The 27,560-nt window shown below is 41.2% G+C and overlaps 1 protein-coding gene across 1 annotated transcript; it reads left to right on the forward strand.

Moving 5' to 3' along the window:
- The first annotated feature begins 19,115 nt into the window (after positions 1 to 19,115).
- Positions 19,116 to 21,243, forward strand: LOC117438505 (uncharacterized protein C4orf19-like). Its single transcript, XM_034073998.1, is given in 5 exon segments — positions 19,116 to 19,162; positions 20,301 to 20,847; positions 20,849 to 21,037; positions 21,039 to 21,103; positions 21,105 to 21,243. Coding segments are annotated over 5 exon segments (972 nt in total). The 5' UTR covers positions 19,116 to 19,130.
- Positions 21,244 to 27,560: the final 6,317 nt, after the last annotated feature.

Consider the following 27,560-nt stretch of genomic DNA (forward strand, 5'->3'; position numbering starts at 1 on the left):
GATGGCACAAAGAGAAGTTGTTAGATTTCCACATTGTTTGCAGTAGTCAGCCTATCCCTCAAGGGTATCCTTCTTACATGTGTGGGCATATGAAGAAACCACTTGCCAAGTGTTTTACTATTGCAGGATCAAGACATTTAATCCAAACCTTTCAAGCAGTCGATGGAACACAATCTGAAAGGTAGGATTATTTATTTTTATTCTCCTTGTGTAGGTTTAAAACTTACTGGCCATTCACTATTGTAACTTCAGCACTCCACAACAAAAAACATCACTGGATTATTTTTCTCTCTGCAGTACTCCACCATATTTTCTATTGATGATACTCTGCTGCTACAAGCACTGCTGACAGAACAGCTTCTGAACTAGGATTCTTTCCAACCCCTAATATTTCTAATGTAACAAATAAAAGCTTCCACTCTGAAGTTTTGAAAAGATACTGAAAAGAACCACTACAGTAATACAAAGTTGACTCATTCTAAGTCAGTTAACACAGGTGGAAAAGGCAGGAGAAAATGTGTGAATGTAGGCAAATTGTACAAGGGGAGAAAAGAAAGACGGGGACCATGGTGAAAGGAGGATACATTGGAAACCATAAGGATTGATGTAGCTGAAGAGGCAGAATACGCTGACTTCCGACAGTTCCTTTACAAAGATCTGCAGGTTATTCCATTAAAGGGTCAAACACAATATCCTGACACTTTTAAGAAAATTCATTTTGTTTTTTACTTTTTTTTTTTTTTACAGAAGAGAATCATTTACTCATACTAACTGCTTACAGCTTTATCCAATTTTCTTTATGTTAAGAGAAACTGATGTTCTGAGCAGTATACCACCACCACCACAATGCGTACCACTAGCAGTATTTCAGATCATATGAATAAATGAGAAGCATTTGAAATATTCAGGGCAAGATGATTCTGGGGGACACAAAGCTACAGTTGAATACCACAGCTGAGGTCACATATCCTGCCTGGCCTCAGTCCTGCCTAGAGGCACATACACAAAAATCTCCAATACCTGTTTGAAGCAATCTCCATAGACATCCAGGTCTACTTTCAGAATATTGCTCCCTGAAGTAAAAATGTATGTCATACCTGAAGGATAAAGGCCTGGAAAACTCCAGCGATGTCTCTTCATGCACACTGCCAAAAACTCAACAGGGCCAAAAAACATACAAAAAAACCCCAAATCAAAACTGCTCATGAGGTATCTCCCAGATCACCTAGATTTCAAGTCTTTCAATTGCATTTTTTTAAGGTTCTGCTACCTATAGCTCCCAGATTGCTGCAGAAGGCTAATAGTTTCTGGGTTGTCACTGCTGCACAGAACTCATAGGCAAATACAAGAGGCAACAGCTTCCAGCAGAGGAAGGATCAACGAAGAGCTTGTTATAGCAGCGTACAGCATGCTGCTATGCTGCAAGCTAGTGGCAGCTACGTGACAGTGTACATGGCATAATCACATAACATAGCCGGGAAGCAGTCTGGCTTGCCAAGATTTTCTCACAGACTAAGCCTGTGGCAGCATGCTGTAGTTTTCATGCTCATTGTTTGCTATTTTTAAATTTTCTGATGTCCCAAGTAGACTTTCTCATTGATATCAGCATCCATAGAACTGATACAATAAAAAGTATATTATTTCAGAAGGCTAAAAGAAAAAAAATAAATTTTTACATATATATATATATCTTCCATTGAGAAACAATCCACATCTGGAAAATATTTCTTGTATTTAAGCAGGCTTAGTCTTTAGCTGCAAATGGAAGTCTAAGGAAAAGTTACTTCTGAGCCAAAAGACAGAACACAAGCAGCTCCACAACCAGTTGTGCTGACATGCAAGATTCAGGTTCTGGTGCCCTCAACATAAAAAGGACATGGAACTGTTGGAACAAGTCCAGAGGAGGGCCACGAGGATGATCAGGGGACTGGAGCACCTCCCCTATGAAGACAGGCTGAGAAAGTTGGGGCTGTTCAGCCTGGAGAAGAAAAGGCTGCGTGGAGACCTCCTAGCAGCCTTCCAGTATCTGAAGGGGGCCCACAGGGATGCTGGTGAGGGACTATTCATTAGGGACTGTAGTGATAGGACAAGGGGTAATGGGTTGAAACTTAAACAGCAGAGGTTTAGACTGGATATAAGGAAGAAATTCTTTCCTGTTAGGGTGGTGAGGTACTGGAATGGGCTGCCCAGGGAGGTTGTGAATGCTCCATCCCTGGCAGTGTTCAAGGCCAGGTTGGATGAAGCCTTGGGTGACATGGTTTAGTGTGAGGTGTCCCTGCCCATAGCAGGGGGGTTGGAACTAGATGATCTTAAGGTCCTTTCCAACCCTAACTATTCTATGATTCCATGATTTGTTAGCTTTCCTGTCAGTACTGCAACGAAAGTCAGCTTGCAGTTTCTGTCTTGTTCAGCCCCAGAGTAATAAACATTCTGAAAGGCAGATTCTGTCCTTATTTGCATTCTCTCAGTCACCTCTGGTGAGGGTGCAGAAAACTAAGGCCATATCAAGGCCAAAAGAGAATCTGCTTCATATTCACACTGCCATGTGGATCCTGCATTGCTACAGGATCTTAGGGACCATCATACCAGTTCAAGACAGTGAGCTGAGTGACAAGCAATAACCAGATTTTCAGCTCAGTACTTAACTTTGGTACTGTAACACTGTAGTTTTGTTTCCAAAGCTGAGAAGCAAATAATGAGACAATTTTACCAACAGGAAGAGAAAACTTCTTGGACTACCATGGATGTATTTCCCATTCAAGACCTTTTCATTTATCTATACACATATGCGTATGACACATAGAAGAGATGCAATTATTAACACCTAAGGATAGGTACATAAATATAGAAATACAACCTTAAAATCTAACTTGACATGCCTTTTTTATCACAGAGATTATGGCATAAAAATGATAAGCTGCTTACTCTAGCTGAATCTAAGTTGTCTTGCAAGCCTGGACAAATGAGTCATGTTTTTGTCTTTAGAAGATTCCCTGCATCATAGAACATGAAGTCTCCACTGTTCTCAGGAGGAATGCCCCAAATCTGCAGCCAGTGCTCAGTTTCTACCATATCACTGCTATGCCAGTGGGACCCAGATTCTCTGCAGCATTAATTCCTAGCTAGCAGAAGAAGAAGTTATCCATATGACCTATCCTCAGAGGCCTACTCAAGATTCCATTTCACTAAGCCTAGGCGAATCTATTGTATACCACACAGGTATCATCCAGTCAGGGTAGAAAATAGGCATTTTAAAGGAATTTTTAAAATTCCAACTCCATTATTAATTGTGTTCATTCTAATACTTCTAGTGTCTTGGTATCACTTTGGTGAATTTCAACAATAAAGCCCTAAACGGAAATTCACAGCATACTCTGGCAGTCAACAGACCACCACGTTTCCACCCAGATGTCCAGCTACCTAAAGCTAGATGTGCAACACCTGAGTGTCCATTTCTGATGGACATACCAGAGCTTCTAACATCTTGACAGGTGTCAGCAAAAAATCTCCAGCCAAGCTGATCCAGGAAATGTAAAATAAGCAGAGTATATCTATTAGGAATCAGGAAAAGCTATTCACCCAAAGACGACATAGAACAGGGAATCCAAGTTAAGAGCAAGAATTTATAAAATAATATAGAATCATAGAATCATAGAATAGTTAGGGTTGGAAAGGGCCTTAAGATCATCTAGTTCCCACCCCATGGGCAGGGACACCTCACACTAAACCATGTCACCCAAGGCTTCATCCAACCTGGCCTTGAACACTGCCAGGGATGGAGCATTCACAACCTCCCTGGGCAACCCATTCCAGTACCTCACCACCCTAACAGGAAAGAATTTCTTCCTTATATCCAGTCTAAACCTCTGCTGTTTAAGTTTCAACCCATTACCCCTTGTCCTATCACTACAGTCCCTAATGAATAGTCCCTCACCAGCATCCCTGTGGGCCCCCTTCAGATACTGGAAGGCTGCTAGGAGGTCTCCACGCAGCCTTTTCTTCTCCAGGCTGAACAGCCCCAACTTTCTCAGCCTGTCTTCATAGGGGAGGTGCTCCAGTCCCCTGATCATCCTCGTGGCCCTCCTCTGGACTTGTTCCAACAGTTCCATGTCCTTTTTATGTTGAGGACACCAGAACTGCACACAATACTCCAAGTGAGGTCTCACAAGAGCAGAGTAGAGGGGCAGGATCAACTCCTTTGACCTGCTGGTAACGCTTCTTTTGATGCAGCCCAGAATATGGTTGGCTTTCTGGGCTGTAAGTGCACACTGCCAGCTCATGTTCATTTTCTCACTGACTAACACCCCCAAGTCCTTCTCCGCGGGGCTATCATGAATTTCCTTTTTGCCCAACCTGTAGCTGTGCCTGGGATTGCTCTGACCCAGGTGTAGGACCTTGCATTTCTCATGGTTAAACTTCATGAGGTTGGCATCTGCCCACCTCACAAGCATGTCAAGGTCCCTCTGGATGGCATTCCTTCCCTCCAGCGTATCCACCAAACCACACAGCTTGGTGTCATTGGCAAACTTACTGAGGGCACACTCAATCCCACTGTCCATGTCAGCGACAAAGATGTTAAACACGACCGTTCGCAACACCAATCCCTGAGGGACACCACTCGTTACTGGTCTCCAGCTGGACATTGAACCATTGACCACAACTCTGCATGAGGCCGTCCAGCCAGTTCTTTATCCACCGAGTGGTCCACCTATCAAACTGATGTCTCTCCAATTTAGAGACGAGGATGTCATGTGGGACAGTGTCGAACGCTTTGCACAAGTCCAGGTAGATGATGTCAACTGCTCCACCTCTGTCCATCATTTTTGTAGCCCCGTCATAGAAGGCCACCAAATTGGTCAGGCAGGATTTCCCCCTAGTGAAGCCATGCTGGCTGTCACCAAGCACCTTGCTGTTTTTCATGGGCCCTAGCATGCCTTCCAAAAGAATCTGCTCCCAGATTTTGCCAGGCACAGAGGTGAGACTGACTGCTCTGTAATTCCCCAGGTCATCCATTTTCCCCTTCTTGAAAATGAGGGTTATATTTCCCTTTTTCCAGTCATCAGGAACTTCACCTGACTGCCATGATTTTTCAAATATGATGGCCAGTGGCTTTGCAACTTCATTTGCCAGCTCCTTCAGGACCTGTGGATGAATTTCATCAGGTCCCATGGACTTGTGTACATTCAGGTTCTTAAGGTGGTCTCAAAGCAGATCCTCTCGTACAGCGGGGCCAAGGTCTAGGTTTTCACAGTCCCTGCGTCCACCTTCCAAGACTTGGGTGGTGCAGTCAGAGCCTTTGCCAGTGAAGACCGAGGCAAAGAAGCCATTCAGAACCTCAGCCTTCTCCAAATCCCGTGTACCCAGTTCTCCCAAAAGTTTCCGGAGGGGGCCTACATTGTCCTTAATCTGTTTTTTAGCCGCTACATACCTATAAAATCCTTTCCTATTATCCTTAACATCCCTTGCCAAGTTTAGCTCTAATTGGGCCTTAGCTTTCCTAACTTGGTCCCTAACTTCCCGGACAACATCCCTGTATTCATCCCAGGCCACCTGTCCTTGTTTACACCTTTTATAAGCCTCTTTTTTCCTGTGATTTTTTCTCAGCAGCTCCTTATCCATCCAAGGAGGTCTCCTGGCCCTCCTGCTGCACTTCCTTCTAGTTGGGATGCAACACCCCTGAGCTAATAGCAGGTGATCCTTGAGTATTAACGAAGAGTCTTGGGCCCCCCTGCCCTCTAGGGCTATATCCCATGGAACCTTGCTAAGCAGGTTCCTGAAGAGGCCAAAATCTGCTCTCTTGAAGTCCAGGGCAGTGAGCTTGCTTCACACTCTTTTCACTGTCCTGAGGACCTCGAATTCGACCATCTCATGATCACTGCATCCAGGACTTCCCTGGAGAGTCACATTTCCAACGAGTCCTTCCCTGTTGGTGAGCACGAGGTCAAGCAGGGCACCTCTCCTCGTCAGCTCCTTTATTGCTTGCAGAAGGAAGTTGTCTTCCACACAATCGAGAAACCTCCTGGATTGCTTGTGCCAGGCCATACCGTCACCCCAACAGATATCAGGGTGGTTGAAATCCTCCATGAGAACAAGGGCCTACGAGTGTGAGGCTTTTCCTATTTGTCTGTAGAGTTCTTAATCCACAGGTTCCTCTTGATCAGGTGGTCTGTAACATATCCCCACAGTAATGTGTCCCATCACCGATTTCCCCTTAACCCTGACCCACAAACTTTCTGTTAACTGATCACTTGTCCCCAGACAGAGTTCCATTCTCTCCTGCCTATCCCTAACATAAAAGGCAACTCCCCCTCCCCTCCTACCGGGCCTGTCTTTTCTAAAAAGCCTGTAACCTTCCATTCCAACACTCCAGTCAAAGGAGCCATCCCACCAGGAGGGACAAGTCTGGATATCCAGCCAAGTTTGCTGAGAGTTTATGAACCCCTTGCCCTAAGGTGTGACTACACCAGATTTCCTGTGGCCTAAAACCATGTGGTATTGCTGAGGCTTCAAAGGCTGGTATCTCACACAGACTAACAGCATAGTGTTCAACATAAAACACAGCAGCCATAACAACTCTCAGTTAAAACCACAAAGGAAGCAGTGATTATTTTATATAATATTCAAAGGGGCAGTAAATTCTCTCATACATCAGTTTGACCCTCAGTCTCAAAGCCATGTCTCACAGCTATCAAAGTCACGTCCTTAATGGCACACTGTGAAGAGGGCTGCTAAAGCCTGCCACTGGGAAGGGTGCTGTTCCAGGCAAAGCTTATGCAAAGGGTCCTGAAACTAACTGTGTCTAGTTTTAGCAAGACATTGGATGAAATCAAGGTTTTTCATAACAAAGGTTGGAACCCTTTAAGACCAAGGGTTGGAACTCAAGAATCCATTCTGCAAGATGCAAAGTTGCACAATATTGCAAAGGGACACTTTAACCTCCCAAGAGAGGTAAGATTTCAGATATAGTCCCTCTTTGTGACAAGAAAATTTGTTATAACTATTTTGAGGCTCCAGCTGTGTTCCCAAACATAGATCCCCACTTGGGCTCAGCCTAACACAATTACAGAATCAAATATAGTTTCTCTGCTGATTGCTTCTTTCACACATACATGATCATCTGCTTATCATACCCATTTTTCGCTTTGTCGTATGTTTAGACCATGCATCCCTTGGGAAGAAGTACATTCCTATGTTTGCTTCTGCACAATATGTCCCTAAACATGATTTGGGGTTTTAGGATTCCATAGGGTAGAAGCTATTATATTTTATGGGATTAACAATTTTAAAAGACAGGAAATATAAACTTTAGTAACTTAAACACCACACAGTGATGTAAGTTTAGGAAGACCAGATGCAGGGAATGAGCTTGGCTGAGGAGAAAATGAGTGAGTTTATGCTACAAGCTATATTTGTTTTTCGTTTGTGCAAACTGCCTAATGATTGTGAAAGTTTTACCCTTTGTCCCACTCTTACTCATCAAAAATAAAACAAACGGTTTATATGGTAAATAATGGGGGTAAGGAAATGTTCTGTGACCTAATGTTATGAGAGCACACTAGAGGAACTAGTCAGGGAAAATGCATTTCATTATAAGTATCTTATAAATATTTAAAATCAATTGCAAAGAGCGTAACAGGAAAAAGGACACATTCAGATCACCTCCAAGTTGTAGCCCAGGTGCCCTCTAGGGCACACTCTTCCAGTTACAAGTGCCTCACGAAAAGGCTCCCCTTTCCTGTAAGCTGGCATTACTTTCCCAGAAGTGTTTATAAAAAAGCCTATGGCTGCCAGAGAGATTACTCAGTGAATGGAATATTGCAAGAATGACTTTAGATCAAAAAAAAAAAAAATGGCACAGTAGAAACAGAAATCTCTGATGAGATTAAAACATGGGAATTTGTATACTGACTAATACTGTCAGGAAGCCACTAGGGGTAACTGGAGGATCTGGCTAACCTTACTGGTTGCTAAGGACATTTTAACAAGAGAAGCTAGCAGGGCTTACATAGATATAATTATTATTACATTTTGTGGAAGATCAGCTTAGGTGGTAAAACAACAGTTACAACTTAATACAAGACACCTTTTGTAAAACTGACAGCATCTACTTTTCATTACCTTTCCCCTCCACCAGCACACCTGCAAACAAGTGCAGGTGTGCTCAAGCTGCATCAGGAACATTCAAGCTTCCCTGCCTTGCGACCTGCCCAGCACTACATCACAGTTTGTTGTCAATAGCTACATGAAAAAGCAAGAAGGTGAAGTGGCAAGGTGGGAGCATAAACACCATCAGGACTGGATTACAACATTGCTAGATGCCTAGGGGCATGGGGAAGAGAGCAGCTGTAAAGAAGTAAAACAGTTTGTCAAGTTGTATTTGCATTCATTCAGATGCTCCCCATTCCAGCTAAAGTATTTACATTAGCATGTAACAACTGGCAGGTATTGCTATTGTCAGTATATTGGTGCTGGTACAGTTTCTTGGTAGTATAACTACCCCTATGTAAGATAATTAGTGTGCACTTTTCTTACATCAGCAGAATCAGGCTAGATCTGGCCTTTTCTCAGCTCTTCCAGTGGGAATACAAATGTAAGCTGATATTTCCATTACTCTGAGCATCCTGACTGCCAGAGTCACTTCTTATCAGATTGTAGTTGGACATCACACTGGCAGGATGCTTTTCCCCAGTGCTGAGAAATGCCACAGCACGCACCCAAGTTAGAAGACATAATTGACTGCTGCACAGCAGACACAACTCTCAGCTAGGAGATTACACTCTCCCTTGGATGCTGTTATGAATAACCCAAAGATATAATATGCAGTTTGTACTATTTCATGTACACAGTAATTAGTGCTGACTGCTAACATTGTGATCCTCGGACAAAGAGCACAAGAGCAGCAAATTTTTGTCAATTACTATTATTGAAAGCTTCCTAGGAAAAAACCCACTTAATATGTACATACATTTACAGATGATGCCATGCAGATAGAAGTTAAATTCATGTAACATTACTCCCACTGGCTATAAGTGGGCCATAGTTTAGTGATTAGCTGATTCTGCATTGATGGCTCATCAGGCAAGCAGAGTGTTTGTTATTTGGGTCTTCGATGTTACATCATTTTGCTCTGTAACCTCTTGAGAACTATGAGATTCAGCTAATTAGAAAGAGTTCTGTTTAAGTGTCACTTGGTTTGTTTTCCCTCTTGCAACTGCTCCATACCTTTCCAATTTAAGGTTCTGTTATCCTGCCATGTACTACCTTGATGAAGCAAAACCATAATGTGATAGAGCTACTTCCTCAGTACAAAAGAACTACTCTACAGAGTCCCTCAGGGGTTGGTGCTGGGACCAATACTGTCTAATATTTTCATCAACGACCTGGATGAGGGAACTGATGACACTAAACTGGGAGGAGTGGCTGACACACTAGAAGGCTGTGTTGCCATTCAGTGAGACCTGGACAGGCTGGAGAGTTGAGCAAGGAGAAACTTGATGAAATTCAACAAGGGCAAGTGTAGAGTCTTGTATCTGAGGAAGAACAACCCCATGTACCAGTACAGGTTGGGGGTTGACCTGCTGGAAAGGAGTGAAGGGGAAAGGGACCTGGGGGTCCTGGTGGATAGCAGGATGACCATGAGCCAGCAATGTGCCCTTGTGGCCAAGAAGGCCAATGGCATCCTAGGGTGCATTAGAAAGGGTGTGGTTAGTAGGGCAAGAGAGGTTCTCCTCCCTCTCTACTCTACCTTGGTGAGGCCGCATCTGGAATATTGTGTCCAGTTCTGGGCCCCTCAGTTCAAGAAGGACAGGGAATTGCTTGAAAGACTCCAGCACAGAGCCACAAAGATGATTAAGGGAGTGGAACATCTCCCTTATGAGGAGAGACTGAGGGAGCTGGGTCTCTTTAGCTTGGAGAAGAGGAGACTGAGGGGTGACCTCATCAGTGTTTACAAATATGTAAAGGGTGGGTGTCAGGATGATGGAGCTAGTTTTTTTTCAGTGATATCCAGTGATAGGACAAGGGGTAATGGGTGTAAACTGGAGCATAGGAGGTTCCACGTTAACATCAGGAAGAAGTTCTTTACTGTAAGAGTGACAGAGCACTGGAACAGGTTGCCCAGGGGGGTTGTGGAGTCTCCTACATTGGAGATATTCAAGGCCAGCCTGGACAAGTTCCTGTGTGATGTATTCTAGGTTACCCTGCTCTTGCAAGGGGGTAGGACTGGATGATCTTTCGAGGTCCCTTCCAACCCTTGGGATCCTGTGATTCTGTGAATACAAAGCATCAAAATTTATGAAGCCGTAACTGAGCAAGTGCTATAAATTCCCAGATAACAAGCAACACATGCTTCTGATGCTGGTCTTCAGGACAGTGAAAAGAGTGTGAAGCAAGCTCACTGCCCTGGACTTCAAGAGAGCAGATTTTGGCCTCTTCAGGAACCTGCTTAGCAAGGTTCCATGGGATATAGCCCTAGAGGGCAGGGGGGCCCAAGACTCTTCGTTAATACTCAAGGATCACCTGCTATTAGCTCAGGGGTGTTGCATCCCAACTAGAAGGAAGTGCAGCAGGAGGGCCAGGAGACCTCCTTGGATGGATAAGGAGCTGCTGAGAAAAAATCACAGGAAAAAAGAGGCTTATAAAAGGTGTAAACAAGGACAGGTGGCCTGGGATGAATACAGGGATGTTGTCCGGGAAGTTAGGGACCAAGTTAGGAAAGCTAAGGCCCAATTAGAGCTAAACTTGGCAAGGGATGTTAAGGATAATAGGAAAGGATTTTATAGGTATGTAGCGGCTAAAAAACAGATTAAGGACAATGTAGGCCCCCTCCGGAAACTTTTGGGAGAACTGGGTACACGGGATTTGGAGAAGGCTGAGGTTCTGAATGGCTTCTTTGCCTCGGTCTTCACTGGCAAAGGCTCTGACTGCACCACCCAAGTCTTGGAAGGTGGACGCAGGGACTGTGAAAACCTAGACCTTGGCCCCGCTGTACGAGAGGATCTGCTTTGAGACCACCTTAAGAACCTGAATGTACACAAGTCCATGGGACCTGATGAAATTCATCCACAGGTCCTGAAGGAGCTGGCAAATGAAGTTGCAAAGCCACTGGCCATCATATTTGAAAAATCATGGCAGTCAGGTGAAGTTCCTGATGACTGGAAAAAGGGAAATATAACCCTCATTTTCAAGAAGGGGAAAATGGATGACCTGGGGAATTACAGAGCAGTCAGTCTCACCTCTGTGCCTGGCAAAATCTGGGAGCAGATTCTTTTGGAAGGCATGCTAGGGCCCATGAAAAACAGCAAGGTGCTTGGTGACAGCCAGCATGGCTTCACTAGGGGGAAATCCTGCCTGACCAATTTGGTGGCCTTCTATGACGGGGCTACAAAAATGATGGACAGAGGTGGAGCAGTTGACATCATCTACCTGGACTTGTGCAAAGCGTTCGACACTGTCCCACATGACATCCTCGTCTCTAAATTGGAGAGACATCAGTTTGATAGGTGGACCACTCGGTGGATAAAGAACTGGCTGGACGGCCTCATGCAGAGTTGTGGTCAATGGTTCAATGTCCAGCTGGAGACCAGTAACGAGTGGTGTCCCTCAGGGATTGGTGTTGCGAACGGTCGTGTTTAACATCTTTGTCGCTGACATGGACAGTGGGATTGAGTGTGCCCTCAGTAAGTTTGCCAATGACACCAAGCTGTGTGGTTTGGTGGATACGCTGGAGGGAAGGAATGCCATCCAGAGGGACCTTGACATGCTTGTGAGGTGGGCAGATGCCAACCTCATGAAGTTTAACCATGAGAAATGCAAGGTCCTACACCTGGGTCAGAGCAATCCCAGGCACAGCTACAGGTTGGGCAAAAAGGAAATTCATGATAGCCCCGCGGAGAAGGACTTGGGGGTGTTAGTCAGTGAGAAAATGAACATGAGCTGGCAGTGTGCACTTACAGCCCAGAAAGCCAACCATATTCTGGGCTGCATCAAAAGAAGCGTTACCAGCAGGTCAAAGGAGTTGATCCTGCCCCTCTACTCTGCTCTTGTGAGACCTCACTTGGAGTATTGTGTGCAGTTCTGGTGTCCTCAACATAAAAAGGACATGGAACTGTTGGAACAAGTCCAGAGGAGGGCCACGAGGATGATCAGGGGACTGGAGCACCTCCCCTATGAAGACAGGCTGAGAAAGTTGGGGCTGTTCAGCTTGGGGAAGAAAAGGCTGCGTGGAGACCTCCTAGCAGCCTTCCAGTATCTGAAGGGGGCCTACAGGGATGCTGGTGAGGGACTATTCATTAGGGACTGTAGTGATAGGACAAGGGGTAATGGGTTGAAATTTAAACAGCAGAGGTTTAGAAAGGAAGAAAGGAAGAAATTCTTTCCTGTTAGGGTGGTGAGGTACTGGAATGGGTTGCCCAGGGAGGTTGTGAATGCTCCATCCCTGGCAGTGTTCAAGGCCAGGTTGGATGAAGCCTTGGGTGACATGGTTTAGTGTGAGGTGTCCCTGCCCATGGCAGGGGGGTGGGAACTAGATGATCTTAAGGTCCTTTCGAATCCTAACTATTCTATGATTGTATGAGAAATTTCATGTTTTGACACCTACCCCAGTTAAAGCTACTTTTCTCCCTTGAAGAAAATACAAGTCTATATCAGTATCATGGCTTCATTGGAACAAAACATAAATTATACCCTTAATATAACATATAAAACGAACCCTAAACTTCACACCTTGAATAACATACAGAATATATTAAATTCTTGCCTCATTGAAACAAACAGCCATTGTCTGTACACAATATTAGTGTGCAATATCACTCATAAGTCCGGCTCTTCAGTCATGAAAATACATAAAGAATCAGGCCAATGTCTGAATAATGTAGAGGCCATGGTCTCAGTTCAGCCTGTCCATGGAAGAAAGAGGGAAAGAATCATGTTCAAAAAAAACCCATAAATATCTTCTCAAGAAGGGAAGATAGTGTAATGATTATTTGCATTTATTCAATGATTATATTATTCTGTTACAGATAAACGGGAAATAAAATTTGAAAAGCAAGCAAGCAGAGGGTGCCAATAGGAGTCAAACACCCAAAGCTGACTGCCATAAGTCACCACTGTAGTTAGGCTATGGCTGAAAAGGTTTTATATGAGTCTTTGATGGTTCCCTCTGTGTCAATGTCTCTTACGTTCATGCTGTACTTATCTGCTGTCTGTACTAGAAATGTATGCAAACAGCCTAGTGGGCAATGAAGATCTGCTTTAATAAAAGTGGCTGGTAGACCTGTGCAGGTCCCCAGCTTTGTAAAGTAAACGTCAGTAAATGAACAGGCACATAAACAACATTTCGGTGCTGCACTTTAAGAAAGTGTGAACAAAGAGACTGAACCCAACCTAGCTACAGAAAAACAGACACAAAAAGTGGCCACTAGGTAGGACCCGCTTCCTGTAAGGGAGCGTATTACAGTAATTCCTCAGGTTAGTTCATTTATTTATATAAGTTATTCCCTGAAGCACTTTTAAAATAAATCTCCAGACTAAGATTCAGTTAGGAAAATGAAAGTAGGTAGACTTCAGTGGACCTTTAAGTATTAACCTCAATGCAGAGTTAAGCAGAGATTTGTTAGCAAATCATTGCCTCTGTAACAACAGTGCTAAGACAAGAGTTTTGCAAAGACTCCAGAGACTTGATGGAAAAGACCAGGTATTCTATGCCTTGATTTTCACTTTCTTTTTTTTTATCTCACCTATATCCTAAATGTGACTGTTCCAGCCAAACTGGGTTGCAACTTTCAGGTACACGAGTAGAACTGATGTGAAGCTTTGCAGGGAAGTAATTTGTTTTCAGAAGGCATTTATCTATCAGCTTAAGGTTTTGTCAGTGGTTAGTCTCCAGAGACCATTATAGAATCATAGAATAGTTTGGGTTTGAAGAGACATTCAAAGGTCATCTAATCCAAGCCCTTCACAATAAGCAGGGACATTTTCAACTGGATCAGATTGCACAGACAATTCTGGGTCCAGGTTTGGTCCTCCCACAAGCTGCCCCCAAAGGCCTTCTGGCCTCAGCAGTGACTGTCAGGAAAAATACCCACAGGATTTGATGTGTCCTCTGTATTTTAAGCGAAGTGAGACAGTTCTTACAGGTTATATTCATCCAATAGCACTGAATAGTCTACACATGCATGCCTAATGAAATTATGCCCCTGTTCATTCTTCTTTTATAACCTTTTCCCTGTTAATTGTCCCTCAATTGCAGGTGATTTTTTCTTCTGTATGTTTACTAGTTTTCTAAATTTCTAAATGTAGTTCTTCTCAGCTCTACAATCTGTCCACAATCTTTCTATGCCTATTCTATATTATCTGTCATCCAGATCAATCATTTCTCTGCCTCCACCCCTCAGTAACACATAGAATCATGGAATCATAGAATGGTTTAAGTTGTAAGAGACCTTTAAAAGTCAACTAGTCCAACTCCCCTGCAATGAGCAGGGACATCACACTTTCCTCCTCCAACCTAGATGTGCCTGACCCTTTCTCAGAGCTTGGCACATGATGAGGACAGCCTCTGAAATCTTCCAAGAGATATCAATGCCTACTCAGTACAGAAGGCAAACCACACCTCCCATTAGGAAAAGCTTGCCAAGTGCTAGAGCTCTCTGTTATTCCCATCTCAAATTCTTTATTTCCTCTGTACAGATTTGATTCCAAACACTTTCTCTTTCCGCATTTATTCCTGTGAGTATATCTATTAACTGGTTAGCATTTGGCACCTACATGAAACCTAGCTAGCAAAACAAACAAACAAAAAAAGCCTAATTTTGATGAGTAAGGGTTTCTGTCCATTGCAGAGACTGGTAGCTCAAGATGGTACCCTAAAAAGACAGGTTTCACTGAGAACTGCAAAGTACAGCAGACTAATGAGGAAGACACCAGCAGGATCTAGTCTGAAAGGTGCCTCTACTGGAAATAGTCACCAGAAAGAGGTGCCCCAGGTCCCTAGAAGGTGTGTCATTCAGGCTCAGCAGCCCAGACAATGCACATGTAGGAAAAAACACCTTGCTTTGTAATCGAGAGCAGAAAGGGATGGAGGAGAAGCCTAAGAAACAGCAGAACCTGATAAAGCACTGGTGTGTGTATGTGAACCCAAACAAGAAAAACCACATCTGGCTTAAAAAGAATGACTCAGTTCGAAAGTCACCAAGCCAGAGTTTATCAATTTAAGACCTACAAGAAGAGCTATTTTAATATACTCTCCCCTCAGCTTTCTGTCTCTTCTCCTAAAGGGAACTTAAAAAAATAAAATAAAAAAAAGACAGAAGAAAAACCACACCATGAATAAAAGTAAGACTGGACTTTTTCTGTTTCCATGTAAACTTCCACGAATATTGAGAAAGGTTTTCAACCCATTTATTTCTCAAAAATATTTCTCCTTCACTTTTCATGGCATCACCTTCCATTTGTCTTTTGTTTATTCATAACACAGCTACAGTTTAAATACACAATAGAAGCTATACTATTGCATAATTTAAAATCAGATACATTGTCCTTCTCAAATCTGATAAAGCAAAGCAGACATCTCTTAAAGCGCTCTGTGGCTTGAAATACAAAGTTATCTTCCTGGAGTCAGACACCAGTTTTGTTTTCCTCAGCAAGGTCTCACATTTCAGAGAAGTCCAATTTTATTCTTAGCAGGTGGCAGTGTAAAAATATTTAACAACCCACCCTTTTCCAGAATGTTTTACTAAAGGAGTTGGTGTTCTGCTTTCCTCTAATTAAGTCTAATTACTTCCTCCTTCCATAGTAGGGTTTTCCCCAACTGATTTTGAAATAGTTGCTCCTCTGTATCACTTACCTTTGAAGGAAGAATGTCACTCTTTCATAACATCAGGTCTCCCTGGTCTCTCTGTGAACACGCATTTAATTCATGGCAGGGACTATCTTTCATATCTTTTATAGCATGAAAAGGCATGCTTTAATCCTTCTCATCTTGTTTTGGATACCTTGCTCTAAAGACTTGTGATATCTAAAAGATACCTAGGTTATCCTTTGTATGGTCAGCTAAAGGTCTGCTGGAGTGGCTGGGGGAAACACACACAGAGTTGGGTCTCTTCCACATTTTTTACTGAAGAAAACTATCATATAACCTTAACTGAAATGGCACTGACACTGAATATGCAAATCACGAGGCTATCCTGCTGTCTGATGTGGCAAGAATCTGATTATTTTGTAGATACTGGTACTTGCTCAACCTCAGACACACTCTTCAGAAATTCAGCAGTAACTCAAAGCTAAGAAGTAACAGTTTAAAATTTAGCAGAGTAAAAAAAAAAAAAAATAGTTCTAGGTCTCCTATAATTTCCTCTCACCTTGAGCAGCTCTGTCCCCTTCCTGTGAATGCTCCAAGTGTTCCAGTGCATGTCTAAAAAAATATGAAAATCTGTACTTAACGTTCTAGTAGACCTTCAATGACAGATAATGTGTTAACATTCAGGATTAAATGACTGCATAATAACCAGTGACAAATTTACAAGCCTTCAGGAATTTCATGATCTAGAAAGAATGATGTCCAGGATTAACGGCAGTTTGATCTGAATTGAGACGATCTAAATGTCAAAGCACCAAGGATTTAGGCACTTTAGACACAAGCAGCCTTTCTTGGGGGGGAATTTGCCCCTAAAGCCCCCAAAGTATTCTGAAGGGAGCATTCCACATCATGTCATGTTCATCTGAAATTATCTAATCAATTCAGCAGCAAAGAATATCTAACTTATAAATACACATCTTATAAAAAGCCAAAAGAGGTTAGAGCATAAAACAATGCAATGTTTCTAAGCTGAGTACTATATAACATATCATCACCTGTTGCTTGAGCTCCCTAACCCTTTTTTATAGCAAGTCTGTAGCATGTACTTAATTCAAACTGCTCCACACAGGAGTTTTTTAAACTTACTTATCCATTAATGGAACTACAAACATCACACAATACACAAGTCTTTAGAGCAAGGTATCCAGAACAAGATAAGTACAATTAAAGCATGCCTTTTCATGCTATAAAGCTATTAATTCCCCAGAATTATTTTGCAACTTGACTTGATTGTTATAAATACGGAAGAAAAGGGCAAAGGAAAACAAAACAAACCAATGTTCAGAAAGCAACATTGTAAAACCATGTTCAATTTCTGAGCTGTGAAATAATTTATAAGATAATACATCATAAACATTTTCCATATATAATAGTTTATTCATGCCAGAGGATAGATCCAGTTGTAACTAATCAGTGGAAAAACTTAGTGTAATGCAGTAGCTGCAGAGAGGATTCAAACAGGGACTGTAATTAAAATAAAAACAAAGCACCACCACCAACTAAGAAAGTGCTTCCTATGAAAACAACAGCAGTAATTTCCATTTCTAATTGCCTTCTATTATGATCACAAGTGTCTTTACAACAGAAGAAAGGACAGCAATTAGCATTTCCCAATGGTTAAAACCAATGAGCAAGATACTGTGCTTAAAAAAAAAAAAAAATCACACAAAAGTTACAAATAAAAGCACTGAGTAGGAAATTTGTCACATAAAAGGATAAACAGAAACAGCCTGACCTGAAGTACCCACACCCAGCTAGAAGCAGTATCTGTTCTCAGAAACAGACAAACTGGGACTGGTTTCACCAAACCTATGAACTTTAAAGCCAAGCCATAGGCCATGTGGGAATTTCAATGGGCTCTTATGGCAACTGACAGCAACTGAAGTTATGATGGTGGTAACACGTCAGCTATTAAGAATTGTTAGACTCGACTTTCAACAGCTGCTCAACTTCATGCAGGTTTTATTCTTTCAGTTTATAAGTAGGTTTAAGCTCAAATTGAAGGTGTTAGTCAAACCAAAACAAGTGTCCACATAGGGCTTAGCTCTAGTGAATTAGCTTCAAATCAGTCTTAACCTAAAGAAGGCCTATAGCTAATTCAGCCTTTAACATTATCAAAGCAAATAGTATGAAGAATTCCCCTTTGGCTGGAAAAGACGGCTATCAGCCAACTCAAATGCACCCTGTACCTAGTCAAACCTGTCCAAATGCCTTTGTACTGTAAAGCAACTGCACATAAGGCTGGTCAGTACAAATGACCACCTTACCAGTTATTGCATCCTCTTCAGATGAAAAACCTTGTATAAGTATGCCTACTATGACGTTGAGGGGTGGAGGATGACGTGTTTAAGAGACATTTCCACAAAAATGTCACCTCTACTCAGTAGCTGTCACAAAGCCAACTGAGTAGAGGCAGGAGTTATTGGGAAAGAATAAATCTGTGGTTTCCCACACCTTGTAAACTCTGCTTTTGTGGTTCCCACACCTCATTTAAGAAGGATGTTGAAATGCAGAAGGGAATCACCACAAGAACCATCCACAGGCATGAATCAGTGTAAGTATGGGGAACATTTAGAAAGATGAGGATTCTTCAGACTGCATATCAGAACTGAAGAGGCAGTACTGGACCTGTATGATAGTGACAACAGGATATGATGCTCTCCACCTGTTCCAATACAAGAAATAGAAGGCATCAAATACTGCTAGGAAGAACCAGGTTCAAGCCAAACAAAAGCAGGTGCTTCTTCACACAGACAAGGCTGGGCTGTGAAACTCTGAAGTAAATGATGCTGTAGACACTAGCAGTTTACTGGAGTTCAGAATACAGTGGACACATTAATGGAAGAAAAGTCCATCAATAGCTGCCAAAAAAAAAACAAAATCTCAGCAAACACCCAAATACACACACAAAAAAAAACCAACTCCACAAGCAAAACACCAGAAACCAATTATTCTGACTCTGACTTAGAAGTCTCTAAGTCATAAAGATGCTTAGGGAACTATCCTAGGATAACACCACTATCTGTTTTAGAACTGTTAAATTCTTCCCCAGGTTTTTCCCCAAATGAGGGCTGCTGTCAATTCAAAGTAGAAACTTAGAAAGTCCTTGAACTGTACTGTATTCATTCTTGTGTAGGCATCTTTATTTTTAGATAATAGACTCCTTCTAAACATAAGCATCATTTTCAATGTAATTGCCCATAAATTAATTTCATAATGCTTCACTCACCCTCTTACTTCCCCTCTCTCTTTTTTCAGATTAAAGAAAATCCAGATGGGGTGCAGGTGCTGCAAAATGATACAAAGGTACAATCAAACAAGATTTGCTTAGACCAAATAAAAGAAATGCATTAAAAGATGTGTCTGTGCTCCCCTATACCTGTTGTTTAAATTAAGCCTATTTACAAGGTTGGGATTTTCCCCCAGGTTTACAGTATCTTTACAGTCTTGCCAGAGCATAGGCATACTGATGTCCTTTGAATGTCCTTTTGATTTATTTCAATTCAGGTCCTTTTGCTATCATTCCTATCTCACAGAAAAGCTGTGTGGCATTGAAAATCCACCTTTTAGCAAAGCTTTTTCTCATTTAGGTAGCATGAGCACCCCTTCACTTCAGTAGAACAGGGAGCATGGACTTTGTCAGATCTCCCTGTTTCCTAAACAATGAAAATTAAATACAGATCCTTACTTCCATCATAGCTTTGAAATGTAGTTAATTGTGTGAACAATTCCCACATTAAAGCATCTCTTGAGAGGAAGACTAGCTAGTTTTTAGAATAATGCTTCAGCCCCACTTGAAGGTTACTTCTTCCCTTGGCCACATCTCTGTGGGAAAAGGTAAACTGGTGCTATGCAACACAGAGGGGGGACAAAGAAAAGAGAGAGGTGCTGGAAGAAATAAGTTAAGGAAAATATGGAGCAAGAGGAAAACTTAAGTAAGAAAAGAAAAAGGAGGGAACAACAAGAAAAAAAAAAGGAAAAAGAAAAACAAACAAAAAAAAACTAGAAAAGGACAAAAAGGTAAGACTTAAAAACAACAACACCAGGGAAAAAATGGGGGCATATTTTAGCAACAACATGAAGACATATCAATGAATAATCTATGACTACTACTCATTGGCTAATCAAGAAATCAACAGCAACTCCCCTTGAGAAAATAAAAAAATAAAGCTGAAACCATACAACCACCAGCGCACAAGCTCTCAGTCAACCTTCTCATGATCCTGGTGAATCTTACTACAGGGGTTAGTTATAATCAGTCCCAGGATAGAGCAGCACAGTTCAGCATTTCCATTTGGTTTAGTTCATGCTCAGGATCTCAGGTAAAGTTTAGTGACAGCAGTTACTTGAGGTCTCCAGCTTAAAAATTAAGCTTAATTCTTTTTCTAATCAGATTGATTAACAGCATAATTAACATTTCCTTTATAAATTTTCTTTTCTCCAGCTACATTTTTGATCCAGAAGAAGTACAATTGTCTGGACACGTTCATGAAGTAAGCAGCTATAAACACAATGAGCAAGGCAGCAATAAATCCAAAGAGAACAGTGAAATTCAAGAATATAAAAATGAACTCCAGAAGGATGAGCTGAATGGAACAGAAAATAAAAGTCAGATAAATAGCAGAAAAGAAACTCTCTGGAACCATGGAAGCAATGATTTTCAAGAGGATGGCCTTGTGAAGTGTGTTGCAAAGCTTGATGTTGCAGTCAATGGTGGCAGCTCCTGTGCTGGAGTGCACTCTGTGCTCAACCCCAACACAAACCCAGTGAAAGAGGCCAGTGAACAGGGAATCTCCAGCCAGTCAGAGGCTTCTTCAGCCAATAGAGACATTTACACCAAATCAAATAGGTCTGGACAAGAACTTGACTTAGAGGTGGGCTGGCAGAGGAAGGCAACTTGCAATGAGCTAAACAGTATTCAAGATGAGAACTCCCAGTCTGCAGAAGACATCATATTTCTTAAAGGAAGTGCAATACTGGAGACACAAAACTAATGCCATACAACTGCCAGATATTAATTACCCCCAAAATCACAATCAAACTGGGAACTATGTTGAAAAAGACGGCTTTTTAGTCAATTATGCTCACTCAGACCAAAACACTGGGCCTTCAACCATGCAGGACCAGGACCTTTGTGTAACCCCACCTCCACCTATGAAGGAGGACAGTACTGGGCCTTTTAAAAACTGACTCTCCAGGTTTGAGTCCAGGCATTATGGGTGGTATCACTGCTGTGGCTGTTACAGAGTAGCACAGGCACCACACATCCCAACCATAAAGACATCAGTGGAGAAATGGAGGAGGAAGATGCAGAAGTTGCAGCAGCTCTAGCTGCACTGGAAGCTGCAACTGCAGGGGAAGACCTGGATGATGACAACGAGTACTAGATGAAGATTTATTTCTCATACACTGAGTAAGATCCAGATTTTATTTCTGGATCTATGTATCACATGTATAGCACATATGGACAGCTGTTATGAACAGCACATATAAAAGGAGTTTTGGACCTAAACCTCTGTCCCTTCAGCTGTTTTGTACAGCTTTTTAATTTGTACTGCCTGCGATACAGAAGCACTCCCTTGGCTAATGGCAATACTAACACTTTTATATGGCACCAACCGGGCACAAAGTGTCATTTCTTTCACACAGGATATTCTGCTGCATACTCACCTCACCTGGACTCATGCAAAACCCTCTGGTTTTGATCCTCAGGAGGGTCTGTGCATACTGCATATTCCAGGTTCAGAAGGATTCCATTATTTATAACAGAACTATAGAAGCCATGGGGCTAGAAACCACAGATTTTCATCTTGTTAACACAAAAAAAAACCCAAAAAAACCCAAAAAAAACCCAAAAACCCAACCCAAACCTGACCTAGAATTCTATGATCTAATGATGTATGAAATAGAGAAGGACAGTTTCCAGTCCAGATTAAGCCTAAATCTGTTGTGTGTACAGCTGGCATTTTGATAACCTCCTCTCTTCCCTTGCACATCATAGAATCATAGAATAGTTAGGGTTGGAAAGGATCTTAAGATCATCTAGTTCCAATCCCCCTGCCATGGGCAGGGACACCTCACACTAAACCATATCACCCAAGGCTTCATCCAGCCTGGCCTTGAACGCTGCCAGGGATGGAGCATTCACAGCCTCCCTGGGCAACCCATTCCAGTACCTCACCACCCTAACATCGCCTGGACTTAGTTTGATACCCCAAGTGACCTGCTTCAGTTCACTAAGACAGCAGAAGCCTAGCCCATATCCAAGAGTAGAGGTAACTTTGTGTTGGTTTAATGAGCTGAAGTAGCCCACTTAAAAACTGCACACACACTACCAGAGGTGCTGGAGAGGGATCAAAACTCAGTCTTAATTGTTTGGATAGATTAAAACTGCAGTAAAACTAGAGCTAAATTTTCCAGGCACACTGCCTTAACAATACAGTCTGCAAACAGGTTGTGTCTCATAAACATCCCCAGCAAGATGTGTTTTGTTTATATACAAACAGTGTGGAACCCCTCCCTGGTTCTGCTGTAGTCCTTAGAAATTAGAGCAGTAAAGAGATGAACTTCCAAGCTGAATTAAGTGTAAGACCTGAAAATACCAGCTGCGTTCCTGGAGCATTTACCCTCCTGTCAGATTACTACATTGACTTTCCATGTGAGGGGGAAGGAAAAAAGTAGAGACAAATTTGGTTGCTGATTCATCAAAAGATGGATCTTAATGGTTAAAAGTGCTTGACATTTTATACTGAAATGTGGTTTCTGCTATAAATTTCTTAATAAATTGGTTTTTTATCATATAAAAAAATTATCTGGCAATTTTTGTGCTTTATGTGTTTTTCTGATCATATAACAGTTACATAAAAGAAGTATATATAGCTCTCATTAGATACATGAAAAGCACCAACTGCATATTTGCCAACAGTATATGCTGAATTCTAGTCAACCATTAACATACACACAAAGATCAGAATATTAGAGATGAGGTTTAAGTAATGTATAGATATTGAAATTATTTCTGTTTTAAATGCAGATTCTGTTCAAACTGATCAAATGAAGATTTTCAATTCCTCAAAACATTAATGATGCCCCTGTGAGCAATTAAAAAAAGTCTCAGCTTCAAGAGACTATCTTGGAGCTGTTGTGTCTCTATTCAGCTACAGATGAAAGTCAAATCGTATCTGTAGAATAAAACAGCTTTATATGTTTGTTAAAGCATTCTAGTACTGTTGATTTCTCTACCACTTTCTTCCTTTAAAGGCGCTTCTAAGCATTTTCCTAAGTCATACAAGTTTTTATGTGCACATTCAAGTATCAAAAATTACTATAATACTGAATGACAGTGAAAGACCACTTGCACACTGCGTATTATTAATGGTTATGACAGCACATGGCATATGTCTGCTTTTTATGTTGTGAGGGCCCTGAGAGCAGCACCAGGCCAGCAGCACCAGGTTCCTGCTCATATCCTCAGGACCCCATGTCAATAGTCTCTGGGAAGTATCTGACCCTGCCCCAGCTCCCCACAGCCTGGCCATAGGTCCTGCTGAGCTGGGGCTACCTGCAGGCTGATAGCCTGGCCAAGCTTCAGCCTGGCCTCACTGGAGTTGCCTCATGCCTGGGTCTGGGTTGCCCCAGTGTCTCTCTGAGGGTCCTGCTCCCCACTGGGGTAGCAGGACAGCTCTTACTATGAGGTCCAGCCCAGCTGCTCCTGGGGGAGCCTCCACTGCTCCCCACATCCCAGGCCTAAGGATCTGCCAGCCCCTGCTGCACCATGACATGAACCATGAGAAAGGATTTAAGTGAAAAAAAAAAAAACCAAAAAAAAAAAAAACAAAACCCACAAACATTAAAGAAATGCAAAAAAACACAAAAAACACACAAGGAAACATACCCATTTTTTTCAGTACTTGACTGAACTACAACCTGGACATTGAGTGCAAATCACAGCAAGTTTTCATCCTGCTCCCCAGTAATTAAAGCACACTAGAGGTGAGCACCTTGTCAAACCCAACCAGTGTCTGGACACTCCAAACCAAGCATCTCTTCCATGGGCAACTGCCCACAACTGTAGACTACCAGACTTAAATTCTCCACAAGAGATCAACTGGGCCACAAACACGGCACTTCTTGCAGCTCAAGTTTTCATTGTCATAAATACAAGAAAGGCAAACTACTGTAAAGCAAGTATACTCCACTGTGTTGGAAATAACTGGTCAATGCTTCACTTAACCAAAGAAAAAGTTAATCAATCAGGCATATACATATCTCAAATCTGCAGGATACAGAAAGCTCCCATAAAATAAAATCTATGAGGTATCCCCAGCATTCAGGTTTCTCTACTGTTATCTAAAAGTGCCTTGTGCAGGATTTGGTTTGGTTTTTTCCCTTCTAACCAATATGTATATGGTTTTTATATATATGTATGTGTTTATATCCCTCAACTCTACCATGCCACAGATGAGTGTCAGGAATGACTTCTTAGCCATTTCTCAGACTGCAGTACACTTTTCATAATAAATGTGAAAAATCAATTATTTCAGAAATAATTTTTAAATACCCAAAATCAGTTTTTAAATAATTATGTGAGAACCAGATCTTACCCAGTGTCCTCATATGATCCAAAGGAACGCACACACTGCTATCCTTGAACAACATTTTGCTCAGAAAATTGTGAGTAAATTTAATATCTTGAGAAAACAGAGAAGGCCACAAGAAAAAGTCACAGGAATCAAAAGTAAACTCTGTATTTTAAGACTTCTCTAAAAACTACACAGTTTGATACCTCCTTCACCCCAATCACCCTAACTTCAGGTATCAATTGTGCTTACTACATTCAGAGGGCTTACAAAGTAGAGTTTAAATGTTTCAGTTTTCCTTCAATACAAAAAGGAAATAACGAGTGAGTTGGTTGGCCAATATTTCTACATTTGATGTAGTTCTTATATAGGTGAGTGTGAAGCCATATGCAGCACTAAATAACAGGCAACAGGATGGGAAACTATTATAAGAGTTGGTATTTCTATGAAAGATTTTGCATCTTGGCAGCTCTTGTTTTACTCATTCTCCAAAACTAGTAACACAGCTTAAAAGGAAATGGTAAATTTCCACATATAAGCAAAGAGCTATCGAGTAAGCTTAGCACCTTCTCATTTAACAGTCGGTCACCTCCAGATCATGAAAAAGTATTTCAGATCACTGCAGGGATTTCGGATATGACAACAGGGGTAAAAGACAGTCCATCCAACTCAAGGAAGCTAATTATTTCCTAGGAAAAACATTATGGGGGATGTTTGTTTACAGAGTAACAGTAGAACCTCAAATTTTATCCTGCAGAATTCTTCAGTTCAGTGAAAAAAACCCAGACAAGAAAGCAGGAATATGGAAACAGATAAATTCCACACTTTTTTTTTTCTTCCCTTTAAAGAATAAAGGCAATCGGCTTGGCAAGAGGTGCTATGGAGACTTCACATTAAAAATTAAAATCCAGAAAGTTTATTATATTCCTAAATACTTCAGACTTGATTGCTTCAGAGTAATCTAGAAATACCATTTTTATAATTTAAATGATGAAAAAAGAAACACTTATTAAAAAAAATCTTGACCTTACACTGCATTTGTAGTTTCAATATCCTAAATGTGATTTAATTTTCCAGATTAATTCTTGCCAATGTATCACATTTTGCTAAGTGAGAAAAAAAGATTTCAACATTTAAGGCCTGTGCATGTGGTATTCCATATATTTATCCAACACTTATATTGCATATGTTAATTACACTGAAACAATGAATTCTAATAGATTACCTTTAATTGTGGTATCTCTCCTTGCATATAGATGGAAAATTGGAATCCATCTAAACTGCACAAGAGCATCACTTCAAATTAAACATCTTAGAACCTCTTTAACATGCTGAATGCACAAGCAAGTAAAGTCATTCTACATAAAAGCCAATTTAAAAGAAGCTCCATCAACAGAATTGTTTCAGACATTGTGTATTTCTAGGTTTTAGAACACCTGTTTAAGAGTAATTGCAGATAAAGACTTTTTCATTGGTCTTTCCAACACAAACAGCCCTTACCACCTTTGAAATAAAAGCAGAAACTCCTCAGCTCCTTCCCTCACCAGGCTACCCAAATCTCATGCATTTACATACACAGATAGAGACCTCAGTCTCAGGACTCTCCATTAACAATTTCACTTGACATCTCAGGAAGGTTTGGTTTTAAGCTTTCCTTTATTTTGAACCTTCACAAGCATTTTCTAAACTTCAGATCAGGCAATCCTGGAACTGAACTAGTTGGATAACCACAGAACAGGAAATACTGTCCACACCTACAAATAAGAGCACTACTGACTGATCACTTCTGCAAATTCTGTCCCACCTGCTTTGGGCCATTTTCCATTTTAAACCATGAGGTGTTGACATTCTGGATGAAGTTAAATGTCCATCCTGGATTCTATCAGAAATTGAAAAAGATTATAGTAACTTTATGCCTTAAAATAGTCATGACTTTAAAATTTATAGTTAAATAAAATTTTAACATTGTTAACATGGTTAAATCCAATTTTGTAACAGAACTTTACTAGACAGATTTACTCCTCACCTCTGCCTCCTTTACTCAGAGAAAAACAATATTCCCTTGTACAACTTAATTCAGAAAACAGGATTCTGTCAATGAAGCAGGAAAGACAATGGCTATCTTGATTTTGGTCTCAATCAGTTAAGTACAGATCCCAAGCAGTCATCTCACTACCACCATAAACAAAACCATGGGGGTTATAGAGCAGGAAATGGTGTGTCTTGATTGAAATTATTATAGATTAAACAGGATTTGTCAGGTTTTTTTCTGTACTGCGTAATTCAGTGACTGTACATTACCAACTGAAAAAAAAAATAAAAAATTACATTCTGTAGCTAAACAGAAAAAAAAAAGCCAAGTTTTTCAGGAAATACAGCATCCCAATATTACATCAGGTGGCACATGATTTAAGTACTGAACCAACCCCACAATAAAACCATGCCACATGAAAACTGCAGTTTCATTTGTTTGCTCACTGAGCTTCCTTCTATTTACACTGAGCTGCAGATTAGCTTGGTTTTTATGAGGGTGCAGAGGCAGAAAGGAGCAAGGCAACACCCTCGACTATTCACCTTAACCCCAAGCATGGACAGATTTTCAGTAATCTGTGATCACATAAACTATCCCCTGCTTTTAATGCTTGGAATTGTACCAAGTGATAGCAAGTAACTTATGCAAAATAAAAGGAAGGTAAGCAACGAAGGCAAGATGACTTGTATAAAAGAGATTAAAATATTATTTAAGTATTTGAGGACAAACTGTAGGGATCTGGACAAGAATGAATAACTAGGTTATTTCCATTTCCTGTCTAAAGGTTGCTATCTAAATAAAACTTTCCTTTGCATATGAGAACCTCTTCCAGAAAAAAAGACAATAGCAAATAAATTCAGGGATATTCTTCAGATTAGTTTTTCCATACAATCTTCGGGAAAAAAAATAAATAATAAGATCCACGCAAAAATTTCCACATTTCCAATAAGGTGTGTTTATGAAGAGACTTCGGCCGTGGCTAAAAGTGGTATGAGTTTCTCCAGAATATTTCCAGAAATATTTTTAACCCCACGGGATTAAAGACTTTTAACCCCATGATTTTCAGTTTGATATATAAGAGCAACACAGGAGC

The sequence above is a fragment of the Melopsittacus undulatus genome, unplaced genomic scaffold (assembly GCF_012275295.1).
Source record: "Melopsittacus undulatus isolate bMelUnd1 unplaced genomic scaffold, bMelUnd1.mat.Z mat_scaffold_414_arrow_ctg1, whole genome shotgun sequence".
In the NCBI taxonomy this organism is placed as follows: domain Eukaryota; kingdom Metazoa; phylum Chordata; class Aves; order Psittaciformes; family Psittaculidae; genus Melopsittacus; species Melopsittacus undulatus.